The 15,109-nt window shown below is 39.0% G+C and overlaps 1 protein-coding gene across 1 annotated transcript in view; it reads left to right on the top strand.

Moving 5' to 3' along the window:
- The first annotated feature begins 1,050 nt into the window (after positions 1-1,050).
- The window catches only part of LOC149018907 (homogentisate phytyltransferase 1, chloroplastic-like), a 31,474-nt gene continuing 17,415 nt past the window's right edge, over positions 1,051-15,109 (top strand). The window contains exons 1-6 of the mRNA XM_089154447.1: positions 1,051-1,315; positions 3,292-3,431; positions 3,546-3,629; positions 3,770-3,844; positions 3,994-4,077; positions 5,053-5,142. Of these exons, the coding sequence (XP_089010573.1) occupies positions 1,099-1,315; positions 3,292-3,431; positions 3,546-3,629; positions 3,770-3,844; positions 3,994-4,077; positions 5,053-5,142 (690 nt within the window). The 5' untranslated portion in view covers positions 1,051-1,098. The remainder of the gene's footprint in view (positions 1,316-3,291; positions 3,432-3,545; positions 3,630-3,769; positions 3,845-3,993; positions 4,078-5,052; positions 5,143-15,109) is intronic.

The following is a 15,109-nucleotide window of genomic DNA, read 5'->3' as shown; positions in this document are numbered from 1 at the left end:
TTTACACTTAATGAATTCTCTCATTCTATGTTTCTCTTTGTTTTGCTTCTGAAGATGGTTGATGTTACTTTCAGCTGTTTGGTTTGGGTTAACGTGTCATTCGAGCCATGGAGTTTATGTTTATGATGTTGATATACCTTAAGAACTTGTGGTGGAGTGCACTATTGTTGAAGTATTTTCAGGGTTTGGAGTAAGATTGCATAGGAAAAATATCCCTCGAGACTCTGCTTGTTCTAAAACATTTGCCCTTGGGTGTTTTTTAGTTTTAACAAGTGATATGAACAAGTATAGAAAGAGTTGCACATGAACGTTATCACGTGTAGTGGTATCGAAAGCTGTTTCATATGAGGATCTGAGAGATCAGAGGTATGAGCCATCCTTCTTTCAAAGGCTCAAAGAACATTTCCCTATAAATCAGATTCTTTTTCATGTATGGCCGTGCATATTAATCTTATTTAAATTCATGTAAATTTTTATTAATTAATGGGTACAAAACCGTACAATGAATAAGAGAGACATTGCTTCAGTCCTATGCCATAAATGCACGGATAATGTTTAGCAAGATGGAGATTTTGACTAGATCTTGACCAACGGTCCATTTGCGAATCCTAAAGTACGATTGAGGAACGAAGATCAAAATCTTAAAAGAAGAAAAAATATGGAAGCTTACCAACGGACCCGTTTCACTCTGTTCCACGTGACCCTCTTTTATAAATGGTCTTAATTAACGCCAACAAAAACAAAATTAAGTAGCTGGACGTATTATATATTTATATTATTCTTATATTGCCAACATCATTTCTTCTATAAAAAAATCCGTTTTGACATGAGTAGCTGGACGTATTATATATTTATATTATCTTCTTATATTGGGGACATCATTTCTTCTATAAAAAAATCGGTGTTGAAATGAGCTGCTGGACGTATTATATATTTATATTATCTTCTTATGTTGCCACATCATTTCTTCTATAAAAAAAATCCAAGTTGTTCCTCCTGATGTTTACTTCTTTATGTTTCTCTTCCCTACTAAGAATCTCGAATGTTAAAGTTGATAAAACAGAAACAAGGAAGTAGAATCTCCTACATTGTTAATTCATGGCGTTTGCAAAGGAATTGTTGGGTTCTTCTTTGGTGGAGAGGCCATCTTTCGTTTCTGCTTCTGGGTTTTTGTTTAATTATCTGTTCAAGAGAAGACTGTTTTCCAGAAATGGCACTTTCCGGCCTATGCCAACCACAAGATTGGGTTTAGAAATGTTGCCATGTTCACGTTGGTCTCATCCCCCAAATCAAAAGCATTATCTGCAACAAAAAGGTAACTCATTCACTCACTCTTCGCTATTAATGAGTAATTTATATGCAATGAACGGCCATTATTAATGGCTTTTTTACAATATTATATTGTGGGCAGGTTTCAAAAACTGATTACAATCCAATTGAGCAAGGATGTTTTTGGTTTACAACAACCCAACCCAAATAATAAGCTCTTTGTTCCCTCCGACCAAAACATATAATCAGGTTGATCCATTACAATGTTATCAAATTATGAAAAGTTGATAAACCAAGCTGATGGACACCTCAAAACTGAAAGTAGGATAGTGACAACTTTTGAGAATAATAAAATAATAAACTATTTTTTATATGCTATAAGAAAGTTGATTGAGGTGGCACGATCAACTTCAATGGAGGCCCTTAAATGCACCCAGAAGAGAAGTGATTTAATCTAGATTGAATAAAGTGAAAGAACTAGGCCAAACCCAAGAAAACCTTAAGAGACACGATGAGAAAACGCATGCATAAGTTTTGCCTTATACCTAGTATGGCATTAAATAGAGTTTATTAGAATGCAAGAATCCATGTAGTTGGCCCCATTTAATTGGGACAAGGCTTTGTTGTATTAAAAATTGTGAGTCACTTCCAAATTATTTTTTAAACATTTTCACGGATGACTTTAAGAGCTTTTTGGGAGTTAGACAGTAGATAACTAAAATGTTACAATTTTCTGAGAAGACAGTAGGTAGATAACTAAAAAGTTACAATTTACGGCTTCTCTTTATTAATAGGATAATGGATTGTTGATTAACTGTATACTTGTCAGCTACAATTATCATCAATGGACATTTATTCAAGATCTAAAGATTAATCAGCACAATTATCATCAATGGACATTTATTCAAGATCTAAAGATTAAATCTAGCTGATTAATGCCACTATGAATAAATCAATCTGAACGATCAGGTTTCCTGGCTGTGAATCGTAAGTGGGTAACTGAGAGGGTAACAGCACACACACACAGAAAGAGCCAAAACAGCTGAATCAGTCCATGTAAGTGATGTAGGACACCCTGATGTTTTGATTTCCTGGACTGAACGACAAGGAAGAGGTAGAGAGAGGAGAAGCGTTCTTGCTGAACCACATAAATATTTATGTGAATATGTGATAGTTTGTTAGTGACTTCCATTCATTTTTCTGCATTGTTATAGAGGTTTCAGTTTCTACTGGAAAAACCTGTCAAAGTTAGGGAAAAGATGCTTTGCTTCCTTGTTCCCTTGTGCAGAAAACTGGAAATGCGAAGGAAGCTCTTGCTTTTAAGGGAGTGTCCAGATGGACCACTGATGCACAGGGCTAATTTTTTTTTTATTTTTTTTTTTATTTTATGATCTTCATATTGTGTTACTCATGCAACTATGTGAAGTACCCAGCTGTTGCTGTCATGCTAGAAGAATTATTCACTAAAGACTGTGTCAGCATAGTTGTTCATGGACATTCAACTCTATTTGTCGAGCATTAGCTTAGTTTTCAGATGTTGTATGCATTTTCTGTATGAATTTTTGTTATATCATTCTTGACACACTTATTATGGCAAATTAACTAAGGAAAGCTGAACAATTTCAAACACAAGATTTCCTACTTCTAATGGTCAAATCATCACAGAGTAACAGATCGAGTAGCCAACAGTCCATATAAAGGAAAAATCTCAGTTAAATTAGGAAGTAGGGATTCATCTGTCTGATCTGGTCCTTTGATATTCTTACAATTGGATAGTTGGGAAATACCCTTGTTAAGTGACATAATGTGTTTCTTGTTGTACTAAACCAGGAACACTGTCACTTTGAACTGTACAATTCAGTACATTTACCAAAATAATAGCACTCAATTATTTTAAAATTAGGTCAAGTACAATCTGGATTAAAAACTTCCTATTTTCCTGTGCCAGTTTCAAGTTTCATAGTTCAAATCATTTTTAAAATGAATTCCATGTCAAGCAAAGCTTTCAACATTATTTTCCAGGACTTCAAGCCTTAGCTGATGATCTACAGAGTGTGGAAAAGCTGCAGTACAATGAAGATGGTAATACTCGCCAGACTGGCCTTTCAAAGGTGGTGGATACATTTATACTGTTCAGTCGCCCTTATGCTTCTTTTGGTGCTGTAAGTTTTTTTTTTTTTTTTACACTCTAAATTTGACAAGTTGACATTTTTTTTACAAAATGAAATTATTCTCAGAGCATCAAATATGTGCTAAGTGTTTTTTTTAATAATCAGATTGTGGGGATAATAGCAGCGTCTCTTTTTCCAGTAGAAGCTATTACTGATCTTTCTCCCAAACTTTTTATGGGAATATTCCAGGTAAGCATTAATGTTGGAAATGGTCAATAAATTGTAAGTTCTTCACGAAATTTTCTGGGTTCACTACAGGTAACATTCGTGGTTGGGAAACTTCTATATATCTTTTACATTGGTTTGTTATTGATATTATTTTGTTTCAGGCTCAGGTTGCAGTGATGTTGATGAGGACGTACGTTAGTGGCATAAACCACTTGTATGATGTTGAAATTGACAAGGTATGTTTGAGTCCGATTTTTCGGTTACATGCAAGTAATTTAATGGATGATCCCATTTAGTTGGGATGAGGCTTGTTGTTGTATGTAAGTAATTTAATGATAAAATTTGTCTTTTCTTTTTAATGGATGATTGCTTCCTGTGTGCTCAGATTAACAAGAAACATTTTCCACTGGCTTCTGGAGCTTATTCAACTGAAACTGGGTGGGCCGTCACTTGCACAGCTGCCTTGCTGGTATAAATGTTATATCCACTTTTTTCAAATACATGTATACAACTTTGACTTAGTATTGAAGGGTAAAAAGCATTCTGCACAAGCAGAGTCTAGGGCACAATTTTCTTATGCAACCTTACTCCAACAATTTTTGCTGGGAGGCTGTTTCGTTGCCTTGACCTCAAGCTACAATTGTGGTCCACCAACCATCGCATGAGCCTGCCTCTATGAGAAAAATACTTTCATATGTAATGAAAAAGGTGATTAACTAATCTCCTTAAAAGATGGTTAATGGAGATTGTAAAGAGGACAAAATAATATGATAAAGCTTTGTTCACCCAAAAGCTATTTTACAGCTCATCCTTGTAAACGTTGCATTGATGATGTTAAATAGGTAATTGAAGTCCTATTTTACAAAGTTTACGTTTTTCTCTTATCACATTACAACTTTGATTTCTGGGATTTTGAAATTTGATCCATTTCTCCAATGGCTGCTAAGATGGGCTTATTTAGTTGTTCATGGTGCAATGAACAAGTAGGGGTATTTAAAATCTTCTAAGGTTGATTTGTAGGTATTCTGAACAGCATATAATGACCCTAGTAAATCATGTTTTGAACTATTTCTATTTCTTTTATTATATCAAAACAGTAATTGTTTGGTTCTTTTCATCTGCAATACTTTAAGGTTTGTGAGTTTTTAGTTGCTTTTCACTTGATTCAACTTGCAATTTAGTTTAAAAAAAATACAAATTAATGGTGCTACTATTAATTGATACCCCTACCATGTTTCCTCTGTTCTTCCTTTGGGATTTTGTTGGGGGGGGGGGGGGGGACATAAGGATTATATCAAAGGTATTGGGGTTGATTGAATTGCTCTATAGATCATTTGTATGTTTCCCTCTTTCTACTTGGTTTTACTTTTTGAAAGTAAGACTAAAGCTTTCCATTTACCACTAAAAGTTGTCATTGTTTTTCTTTTAAATATTTGTTTCACAGAGCTTTTGTATCGGATTATGGGCTCACTCTCCAGCACTTTTGTGTGGGCTACTCATAACTTTCGTATTTGGAACTGTATATTCCGTTAATGTAAGTTATTTAAAACCATTTCTTTCATTTTTTTTCAATTTCTGTATTATAGTAAAGAGAGAAAGGCCTAAACATTTCCAAAAAAGAAAAAGAAGTGCAGGAAAAAACTAAGAAAGAAGGAAACAGATGTTTCCCACCACAAAAGAAGGAAAAGATAAAATGGTTTTGTTTATATGAAAAGATTTCAATTGAGGGAGAAAATACTATGGGGAAGTTGTTTTTTTTTAAGTTAATATTCTAAAAAGAATTGAAATGATCCAATGATGCAATATCTGTTTTGTAAATTTATTGGTTTCTTTGTGGGCTGGGGACTGCAAATAATTAGATCGAAGGCATGTATGTGGAGAACCACACCTCAAAACATGAATAAATGACATATATCTAAAAAATTTCATGAAGTTGTAGTGCATTGATATATAAGTGAAGTCACATATACAAGTAAATGCTCCTACTAGATATGATGAAGTAACATATATAAGTGAATGCTCTTACTGGTATGAAACACAGTACTTTGACATATTTTAGTCAAATCCCACTCTTTGCCTTGGACAAATAGGACTCAGGAAATCAAAAAATTTGGACATTTATTGAAATAGAGAAGGACCTATTTCTATCATTCCTCTCAAACAAAGTTACTGATTTAATTTTATTAACATGTAAGAGTATAGTGTATTTTTTTTTTTATTAGTATGTCATATAGTTTCAGATTAATTCTTGTGAAGCATACAACATTTGCATTGAATTAGAGGGACTTCGAAGATTTTGAGGGTTTTTATTTGCATTCCTTATGACTAATATGAGACTAAGAAATGCCTTGTATAAATACAAAATAAGGTTTTCTTTTGATTATTTTTTGGGGTCTAGAGTGAGGGAAGGGTATTACTATGATAAAGTGTCCCCCTATTGATGTAAAATTTTTCCAGGTGTTTTCCAGGTCCTAGGGTTGATCCCCCAAACCTTAGGCACCTAATTTGATCCAAGGGTATTTTAATTTTTTTTGCCCAAATTTGTGACAACTAGGTCTTGGTCTCATTGAGTCTAGGATATTGTCTAGATTTCTGATTAGTAATTTGCAAGTTATTTAAGAGTCCTTATGTAGGTGAGATTCCAAGTTATGTTGGGATCCTCTAATTTGAGTTTATTTTAATTCTTCTTATTTTTAAGATTCCATATCTACTCTTAGAATTTAGATTGGTGTCCACTAGAGTTTGTTATAGAGTTTTCTTGTTTGAGTCAAGTCTTAGTCAATTAGTAGTTGAGTTAGAATTGTTTTAAGCCAGTTAGAGTTCTAATTGGTTTTCCAACTTAGAGTACTTTTTGATTTCTTAACTTAAGGCCATAAATGTTTACCCAAAAAAAATAAAACATTTGAAGTTATAAATAAAGCCTTCAAACCATGTAATCACAAGTTGAATTGAATACAAATATGAGTTTGAAGAAAATCTAAGTCGTGGACTTCATAGGAGGGCCATGCCTGAATTACTCTGCTATTTTCTTCAATTTTAGCAAGTGTTCTTCAATTCCAACAATCATGCAACAATACCAGCAATCCTTTTTCACCTACAAGTAAGTACTGCACCCCCAGCCCCATCCTTAGCTTGCACTCTTCTTCCCCTTTTTTGTACCGTTCTTTTATATTTTCTTGAATTTTCAGACTCCCCTAGAGACCCAAATTTTAAGGTTAGATCTACACCAATCTAATCATTAGATCTGCCCCTAACTTTAGGGGCCTCATCCCCCCAACCCTAGTAACCTTAGATCCGAATTAACCTAGTTCTAATCATCTAATTTCAAGATTTAATTAATTTCTTGAATTTTTGTAGTTCCTGAGACCCTGAAAATAAGAACCTTAATATCTTTCAATTTAGCCATCCAAGCCTCAAAAAGTTGGGGAATCTTCCTCCTATGTTAAACTTAGATTCCCTTGAAGCTTTGACCTAGCACCCATCTCAAGAAATTTATCCTATATTTCCCATGGGTTGGGTTTTCATATCTTTTGACAATAAAACCTTAACCTAATCTTTCCCTTAGGAAATATTTTCTTCACAACCCTTTCCACAAAGGAACCCCATTCCCCTAAATTCCAAATATTCCAACCAAACCTAACCCTAGAACTCTAGAACCAACCCATTCCCTTCAACGTAGGGTATTCTAAAACCCTAATTGATTGCTGGTTCTTTTAAAGAGGACCCTAGAGTAAACTTACATCTAGGGTAGCATCCTTACAAGGTAAGCCCTATAATTTCGGTTTACATCAAATGTTATCAAAACTAGAGGACTCAACAATAGCCGGAGTTTGTATGAATTAACAACAATCTATTCCATGGATGGTTCACAGACAACTATATAAACAATTCCAAGATCTATAACAATTACTAGCTAGAGAAAAGAAGAAGCAGAGAACTTGAGTGAGAAGAAGAGAATGAATGGAGAAAAGTCTGGGCAATAGAAATTGTATCTTCTACCGAATTAGCAAGCATATATTTATATAAGCTGAATTAAGACTACAGAAGGAAACTCAAACTCAAATATAATTCTCAATACTTTCCTAAATAAACTTAAAGAGTAGTGAATTCACTTAAACTAGGACCCTAATATCCAGAGTCCAATGAGGAAACCACTAACATCATTGACCCAACCCAAACCAATAAGGAAATCATGATAGGGGGACTCCTCCTATCGTGCTAGATCATATTATCTCACTCCTACATATTGTCTCATTATCTCTAACACTCCCCTTCAAGCTGGAGTATACATAAAGAAAGCTCCAACTTGGACAAATAAGAATAATCTTGAAAGGTAGCACCAGTCTTACACAAGGCTTGAAATTTCGCCCTACGTCGCCGCGTAGGTGGCTGGCGACACTACCGACACGGCGACCACCAAGGCATTGACATGGCGACATTTTGAACGACTTTTTGAGAAGATGGGATGGTGAATTCACCACCGAATCACCTTAGGGATCACCGGATCACTCATGGGCTTGTGTACCTCCACCACGCTGAGTCAACGCCTGTGGTTCGTGGTCATCTCAAGTCGCCTCCTCAGAGACGATTTCGAAACTTGAATCACCGGGTTCGGACTCCAAATAGGAGAAGAAACTGATGGAATGGAGGTCGACGTGCACAGCTTCGGGGTGGTGTTGATAAAGTTGTTGATGGGGAAGGCATGCACAAGAGAGATTGTGGATTGGGTTTGAGGGATGGTGAAGGAGAGGCTAAGAGTGGAAGCAGTTTTGGACCCGAGGCTGGGACTCAGGGATGACTTGGTGAGTGAGATGGTGGAAACGATGCCAATTGGGTACATATGTACAGTTGAGTCACTGGAGAAGAGACCAATGATGCAACAGATTGTTGGTCTTACTTGCACTAGAAGGAGAGGGATTTCGTTGATGGGTTTGTTGTAATTGATTTGAGGCATGAGTTTGTTCATCTTTGGAGTTGGTGTGAAATCTCCAAAGTCGGAGATTTTCATGTCGGACTTTGCTTCGAAGAGCTCAACTCCCACGGAGTTGCAATTGAGCTCAATCTGGGCTCCTTGGATCCATTGAAGCCTACCTACTAGTGGATAAAACCACACTATAACTATACTCAGAGAGTCTCTCAAGGTCAAGGACATACATTCGCTGGCGTTCATTCGGAGAAAAATCTACTTTTGACAATATATCGCCGATTTCACAGCGATATATCGTTGACTTATTGCTTATGTCGTGTCGCTAGGAGGAGTTGTGTCGCCCCCCAGGGACAGAGCGTTAGCTTAATGACACTTTGTACAAAGGTCTTAAACCATATAACTTCCAGACATCAACATGCTCAAATCAGCACCCCACTCAATGTCTTCACAACAACCAACGAGACTAAACACCAAACACCCTTCCTAATGAAGGTCTCAAAATGCAACATGTAATATCAATAGAAAAGTCCATCAAATGTAGCACCAAACGACTACAAAAAGTCCACAAATTCCACCAAATGTAGCACTCCAGTGGCTACATAGAAGTCCATAAAATTGCAGCTCCAGTGTGTGCCCAAAGAAAATCTCATGAAAGCGCAGTTCCCATGGCTACACAAAATATTCCATAAAAGTGTAGCTTCAATGATTACACCAAAATTCCATAAAAGTATCACTCAAGTGTGTCAAGTGACTACACAAAAATTCCACAAAAGCCTATACTAAGGCACTCCAACAATCAGACTCACTTTTGAGTCCATCAAATCCAGAAAAGTTTCTCCATCAAAATCTAGAAAAAGTTTCTTGCATTCAACATCTTCAATCTCCCCCTCTTCTCCCCACAACTACCCCCCCCCCCCCCCCCTCCCCCCCTTTTTTTTCTCCTCCCCCCCCCCCCCCCCCCCCCCGGGGTGGGAGGGGCTTTTTTTTCTTTTATTTTTAATGTTTATTTTTTTTTCGCTTTTTTTTTTTTTTTCTTCGGGCCGTTTGCCCCGTTTTTTTCCCCCCCCCCCCCCAAAACACGTTTTGGAATTTATTAATTTGATTAATAAATTAAATGCCCAAGGGCAATATTGGAAACTCACTATTAGGGCGGTTACAAAATAGGTTATATATTTTAGTAACCACCGCATTAGTGAGCAAGTAACGGAGTAATTCATTCGCACGGCGAATCTCGAGAAACGGGGCTCCATCTCTCTCTCCCTCTCTCTAAGAATCGCAGGCTTAGATTTTCTTCTTTGCTAGTATTCGATCTTCATTCCATTAATCCACGGCATTTGGGTTGTGGATATTATTCCCTTTCCCTGTTATTGTGGAATCTCGCCGGTAAACCTTTGGTGGTGGAACGAGAACGTGGATCTAGACTTCCGCTGCGAATACTTCAAGTAAGGAAAGCGAATTCGGTAAGGAATTTTTCCCCATCAATTAATTGAATTGAATTACTTTTGATGTATTACCAACATTGGCATCATAGCCATTGGTTCCCACGTTTATTGTTCCTCCCCATTGTTTAATTTTATTGTATGGATCCAATGGGAGGATCAAGGGTTTAATACGAAACCCATGGGAGAATTGATAGGGTTTTTGGAAACCTTTAATTTTGATTCGGATCCGAGTGGGAGATCCTTGTGAATTTCCCTAATGAAGATTTGCATGAATTGATAATCCATGATGATAATTTTTGTTAATAATTATTGTTGGATTTTTTTCATGTGTTTTTGGATGAATTTTTGTAAGAAAAAAAAAGTGATTTTCCGTTTTTTTTGAAAAAATTTCGTTCAAAGAAAAAAAATCGTTAAATGGGGAATTGACGTCGTGTACCGGACGGATCGAGAAGGTGAGCCATCTCGGAATCCGTTTGGTCACGAAGCGAACGGACTCTCGATGGTGCGCCATCTCGGAATCCGTTTGGTCACGAAGCCGGATCTCGAGAAGGTGAGCCATCTCGAATCCGTTTGGTCACGAAAGCGACGGACTCTCGGATGGTGCGCCATCTCGAATCCGTTTGGTCACGCGACGGACTCTCGGACGGTGCGCCGTCTCGGGATCCGTCTGGTCACGAATGCCGAGGATGTCCGTCGGTGAGCGGCATCCGTCCGGGCTGATGGATTCCGGATGGAGAGCCGTCTTAGAATCTGTTGGACGGATTGTCGGACGGTGATCCGTCTCGAATCCGTCTGATTTTTTGTCCAATTTTGAATGTGTTTCTATTTATTGGACATCTATGGCTCACAATCTATGTGATGTTTGAGCATTAAGGGCCTAATGGGGCCTAGTGGGAGCTAATGAGGTAGAAGTGTTCGTGTGAACCACCTCATAGCTTTAACATGATTGCATGTTTTATTTTGATAAAACTATTTTTTTTATTTATGGGTCTATCAATCATGTTTCTTGCACGGATGAAGTTAGTGTATAAGTCTATGTGGGTTTGCATGAGAATTTGATTGAATGTTTTTTTAGCATCTCTTTTGGTTTAAGTGCTTATCCCATAGGTTGACTATGCTAGTGTGATTTTTGTTGCATGAGTTGTATTTTATGCTAGATTTATTGAACTCATTCTTGTATGTAATATCTCTAGAAAAATGGCTGCTACCAAGAGCATTGTTGCTGACCTCACTAAAGGAGATAAGCTGAATGAGAGGAATTATGACCTCGGCACCGAAAGGTGCAATATCTCTGGAAGAGCGGGATATGCTAGAGACCATAAACCAGACCATGAACCCACCGAGGAAGGTACCACTGCACATCATCGGGGACCTTGATATATACAATGCTTGGAAGAGGAAAGACCGGGTAGCCAAGATTACAATCCACGAGCTCCATGAGGGATGACCTGATGCTTCGTTATGAGAAGCATAGGACTGCAAAGTCTTTGTGGGAGGCTGTGAAGTTCCGGTATGGAGGGACTTCCACCACAAGAGGCCGCCAGCTCGGACTCACTTTTGACGGTTATAAGATGCGCCGGGGTCACACCATGAGGCGGCATATAACCATCATGTCTAACATGATTAGTGAGTTGAGCGCATGTGGGCGCCGAAGGCGATGAGGAGCAAGTCTCCGCATCATCGGGTCATTGCCAAAGACTTGGGAGCATATGAAGATCTTCTTGACTCATGCTGATGAGGTCAAGACTTTCGATCAAGCTGCCAAGCACCTTGAGCTTGATGAGGATCGGATGTTGGCCGATACCCCTCAAACTGATGTGTTTGCTTTGCTGAAGCTAGCACTAGTAAGAGTGCGGGCTTCAAGCGCAAGAGAGAGAAAGCTCAACCTCGGCGGTCCAAGCAAAGTAACCGGGGTGGGAACAAAAACAAGAGTGGGCCCAAGCGTTCAAGGGGGACTAGTGCGGCAAGAAGAAATCAGCTTTGATTTGCTTCAAGTGCCGAAAGCTTGGTCATTTTGCTCGTGATTGCCTGAGCAAGAGGTATGTCTTGTGTGTTATACCTCATCTTGTTATGTAACAAGTTCTACTATGCTTGTGAACTAAATCCTTTGTGGATTGTTGATTCGGGTGCACGAAACACATAACAAGGGAACGCTCGAGCTTCGTGGAATACCGTCGTATTCCAAGAGGAAGCAAAAGGATAACGATGGGGAACAGCTCAAGCGTGGAGGTTCATGGCATAGGCACATGCAAATTAGTTTTGCGAGGTGGCCGGACGTGTTACTCCATGATGTGTTGTATGCTCCAGGACATTCGGCGAAATCTTGTTTCATTGTTTATCTTTTAAGACATGGTTTTAGAATTGTATTTGAAAACAATTCTTTGGTTTTGTATCTGGGTGATACGGTTTATGGTTATGGTTTTCTTGATAATGGTTTCATTGTATTGGATACAATTGATTATTCATTTAATTCTAGTAATGTTTTTGTTTGCCAAAATCTGTGTGTATTGATTCTAATTTGTGGCATGCTAGACTAGGACATATTGGCTTAGATAGGATGAACAGGTTGGCAAGAGAAGGTCTCTTAGGCCAAGGTTCACTATCTGATTTGCCAACTCGTGAGTCATGTCTAGCGGGAAAAGCAACTAGAAAACCATTTAAAAAGGCTTTGAGAGCCTCTCTTCCTTTAGAACTTATCCATTCGGATGTGTGTGGACCCATGAATGTGCATACTAGAAAAGGACAGTCATATTTCATCACATTCATAGATGACTATACAAGGTATGGTCACATTTATCTAATTTCTCATAAGTCGGAAGCTCTGAATGTTTTAAGAAATTCATGAGCTTGGTTGAGAATCGATTAGATAAAATGATTAAAACTCTTAGAACGGATAGAGGTAGAGAGTATCTCTCCGATATGTTCAAAGGGTTATGTGATGAAAAGGGGATATCTAGACAACTCACATTCCGGGGACTCCACAGCAAAATGGGGTTCTTTGAGAGGAGGAATAGAACCTTGCTAGACATGGTGAGATCCATGATGGCGCAGGCAAATCTACCCATCTCTTATTGGGGAGATGCTTTGCTTGACTGCGGCCTATATCCTCAACGAGTTCCAACCAAATCGGTTCCTTCCACACCATATGAGTTGTGGACCGGAAGGAAGCTAGATTTGAGTTACTTGCGCGCATGGGGATGTGCGGCATATGTTCACTCTACTTCTCACCAATATGGAAAGCTTGGACCCGGAGGAAGAAAGTGTATCTTTGTGAGATATTACGAACCCTCAAAGGGCCATGTCTTCATTGGACTAGATGAGAGTGAGAGGAGAACGGAACTTGAGTCTAGGGATGCAACATTCTTGGAGAATGATTTTCCATCTCTTTCGGGAGTTAACAAAGAATCATCGAAATTCTTTGAGATACAAGATAGTGGTCTTGTCACTCCGGGGATTCAGATTCTCGGATAATGAACACAGGGGTTCATCCGGAAGATCCTAGTGGGAGTGGGAGTGCGGATGTGATAGCTACCTTAGACGGTGAGCAATCGACATGCACTTGCGCCGTAGTAGGCGCGGGCTAGTTCCTCGTCGACGTTTCGACATAGAGGATGAAGCCTACATGGTAACTCTGAAGAGATCGGCGTGAGATGATTTCAGTCGATGAGCATGAACCAAAGAGCGTGCGGGAAGCTCTTGCGGGGTCAAGCTCAAAGGAATGGTTAAAAGCAATAAAGGAAGAGTTGGAGTCGATGAAAGTTAATCATGTCTGGGACTTGGTTGACTTGCCGCCGAGCCGACAGGCGATTGGGAACAAGTGGGTTCTCAAGATCAAAAGAAAGGCGGATGGATCTATTGAGAGATTCAAGGCTCGTTTAGTGGCTAAGGGCTACACCCAACGAGAGGGCGTTGATTATGAGGAAACTTTTTCCCCGTGGTTAGGTTTGCCTCAATTCGCCTCATACTAGCCATTGTTGCTCGGTTGGACTTGGAGCTTTATCGGATGGATGTAAAACTGCTTTTCTCAATGGAGAACTTGAGGAAGAGATCTATATGGATCAACCTCAAGGCTTTGAAGCACATGGACTTGAGCGCAAAGTGTGCAAGCTTAAGAAGTCCATATATGGCTTAAAGCAAGCATCTAGACAGGTGGAATGTCGCTTCCACCAAGCTATGATGGAAAATGGTTTTCCATGCTTGAGGAAGACCAACGTGTTTACACCAAGAGATCGATAATAATTATGTCATTCGACACAGTACGTGGATGACATACTTATGGCTAGCAATAGCAAGGAGCTATTGGAAACCATTAAGAAATGGTTGTCCTCCGTATTTGATATGAAGGACATGGGTGAAGCAAGCTATGTGCTTGGTGTCAAGATTGTCGAAAATAGGCAAAAGAGATTCTTGGGTTTATCTCAAGAGACCTATATTGACAATGTCTTGACGAGATACCAGATGCACAACTGCAAACCAATTGATACTCCGGTGGAGAAGGGTTTGCATTTGAGCCTTGATATGGGTCCTAAGACTCCAGAGGAGAAAACCAAGATGGAAAGAGTTCCATATTCCGGTGCGGTGGGTAGCCTTATGTACGCTATGATGTGTACTAGGCCGGATATTTGTTATGCGGTGGGTTTGGTTAGTCGATACCAATCAAACCCGGGCATAGAGCACCGAAACGATCAAGAGGATATTGAGATATCTCGGAGGAACGAGTAACTACATGTTGTGTTACCAAGGATCGGATTTGCGGTTAGTTGGCTATAGTGATGCCGCTGGGCTGGAGACATCAATGAGCGCAAATCAACCTCGGATATGCTTTCTTGCTGAATGGCGGGGCCATTTCGTGGTGTAGCAAGAAGCGAGCTTGTATATCCCTCTCGACCATGGAAGCGAGTATGTGGCATGCTCCGCTGCGGTTCAAGAGGCTGTTTGGTTGAGGAGATTCCTTCGACATCTGGGATTGTGATGACATCCAAAGAGGCTGCCCTTGTCTCTTGTGATAGTACGGCAGCTCTTAGCTATGTCAAGGACCCCAAGTATCATGGGAAGACCAAACATATACAATTGAGATATCACTTTGTTAGAGACATTACATCAAGAAAGAAAGTTGTACTTAAGCACATATC

Source organism: Hakea prostrata, chromosome 4 (assembly GCF_041222555.1).
Source record: "Hakea prostrata isolate BN-2017 chromosome 4, UWA_Hpros_2, whole genome shotgun sequence".
NCBI lineage: Eukaryota > Viridiplantae > Streptophyta > Magnoliopsida > Proteales > Proteaceae > Hakea > Hakea prostrata.
This window is presented reverse-complemented; position numbering and strand designations above follow the sequence as displayed.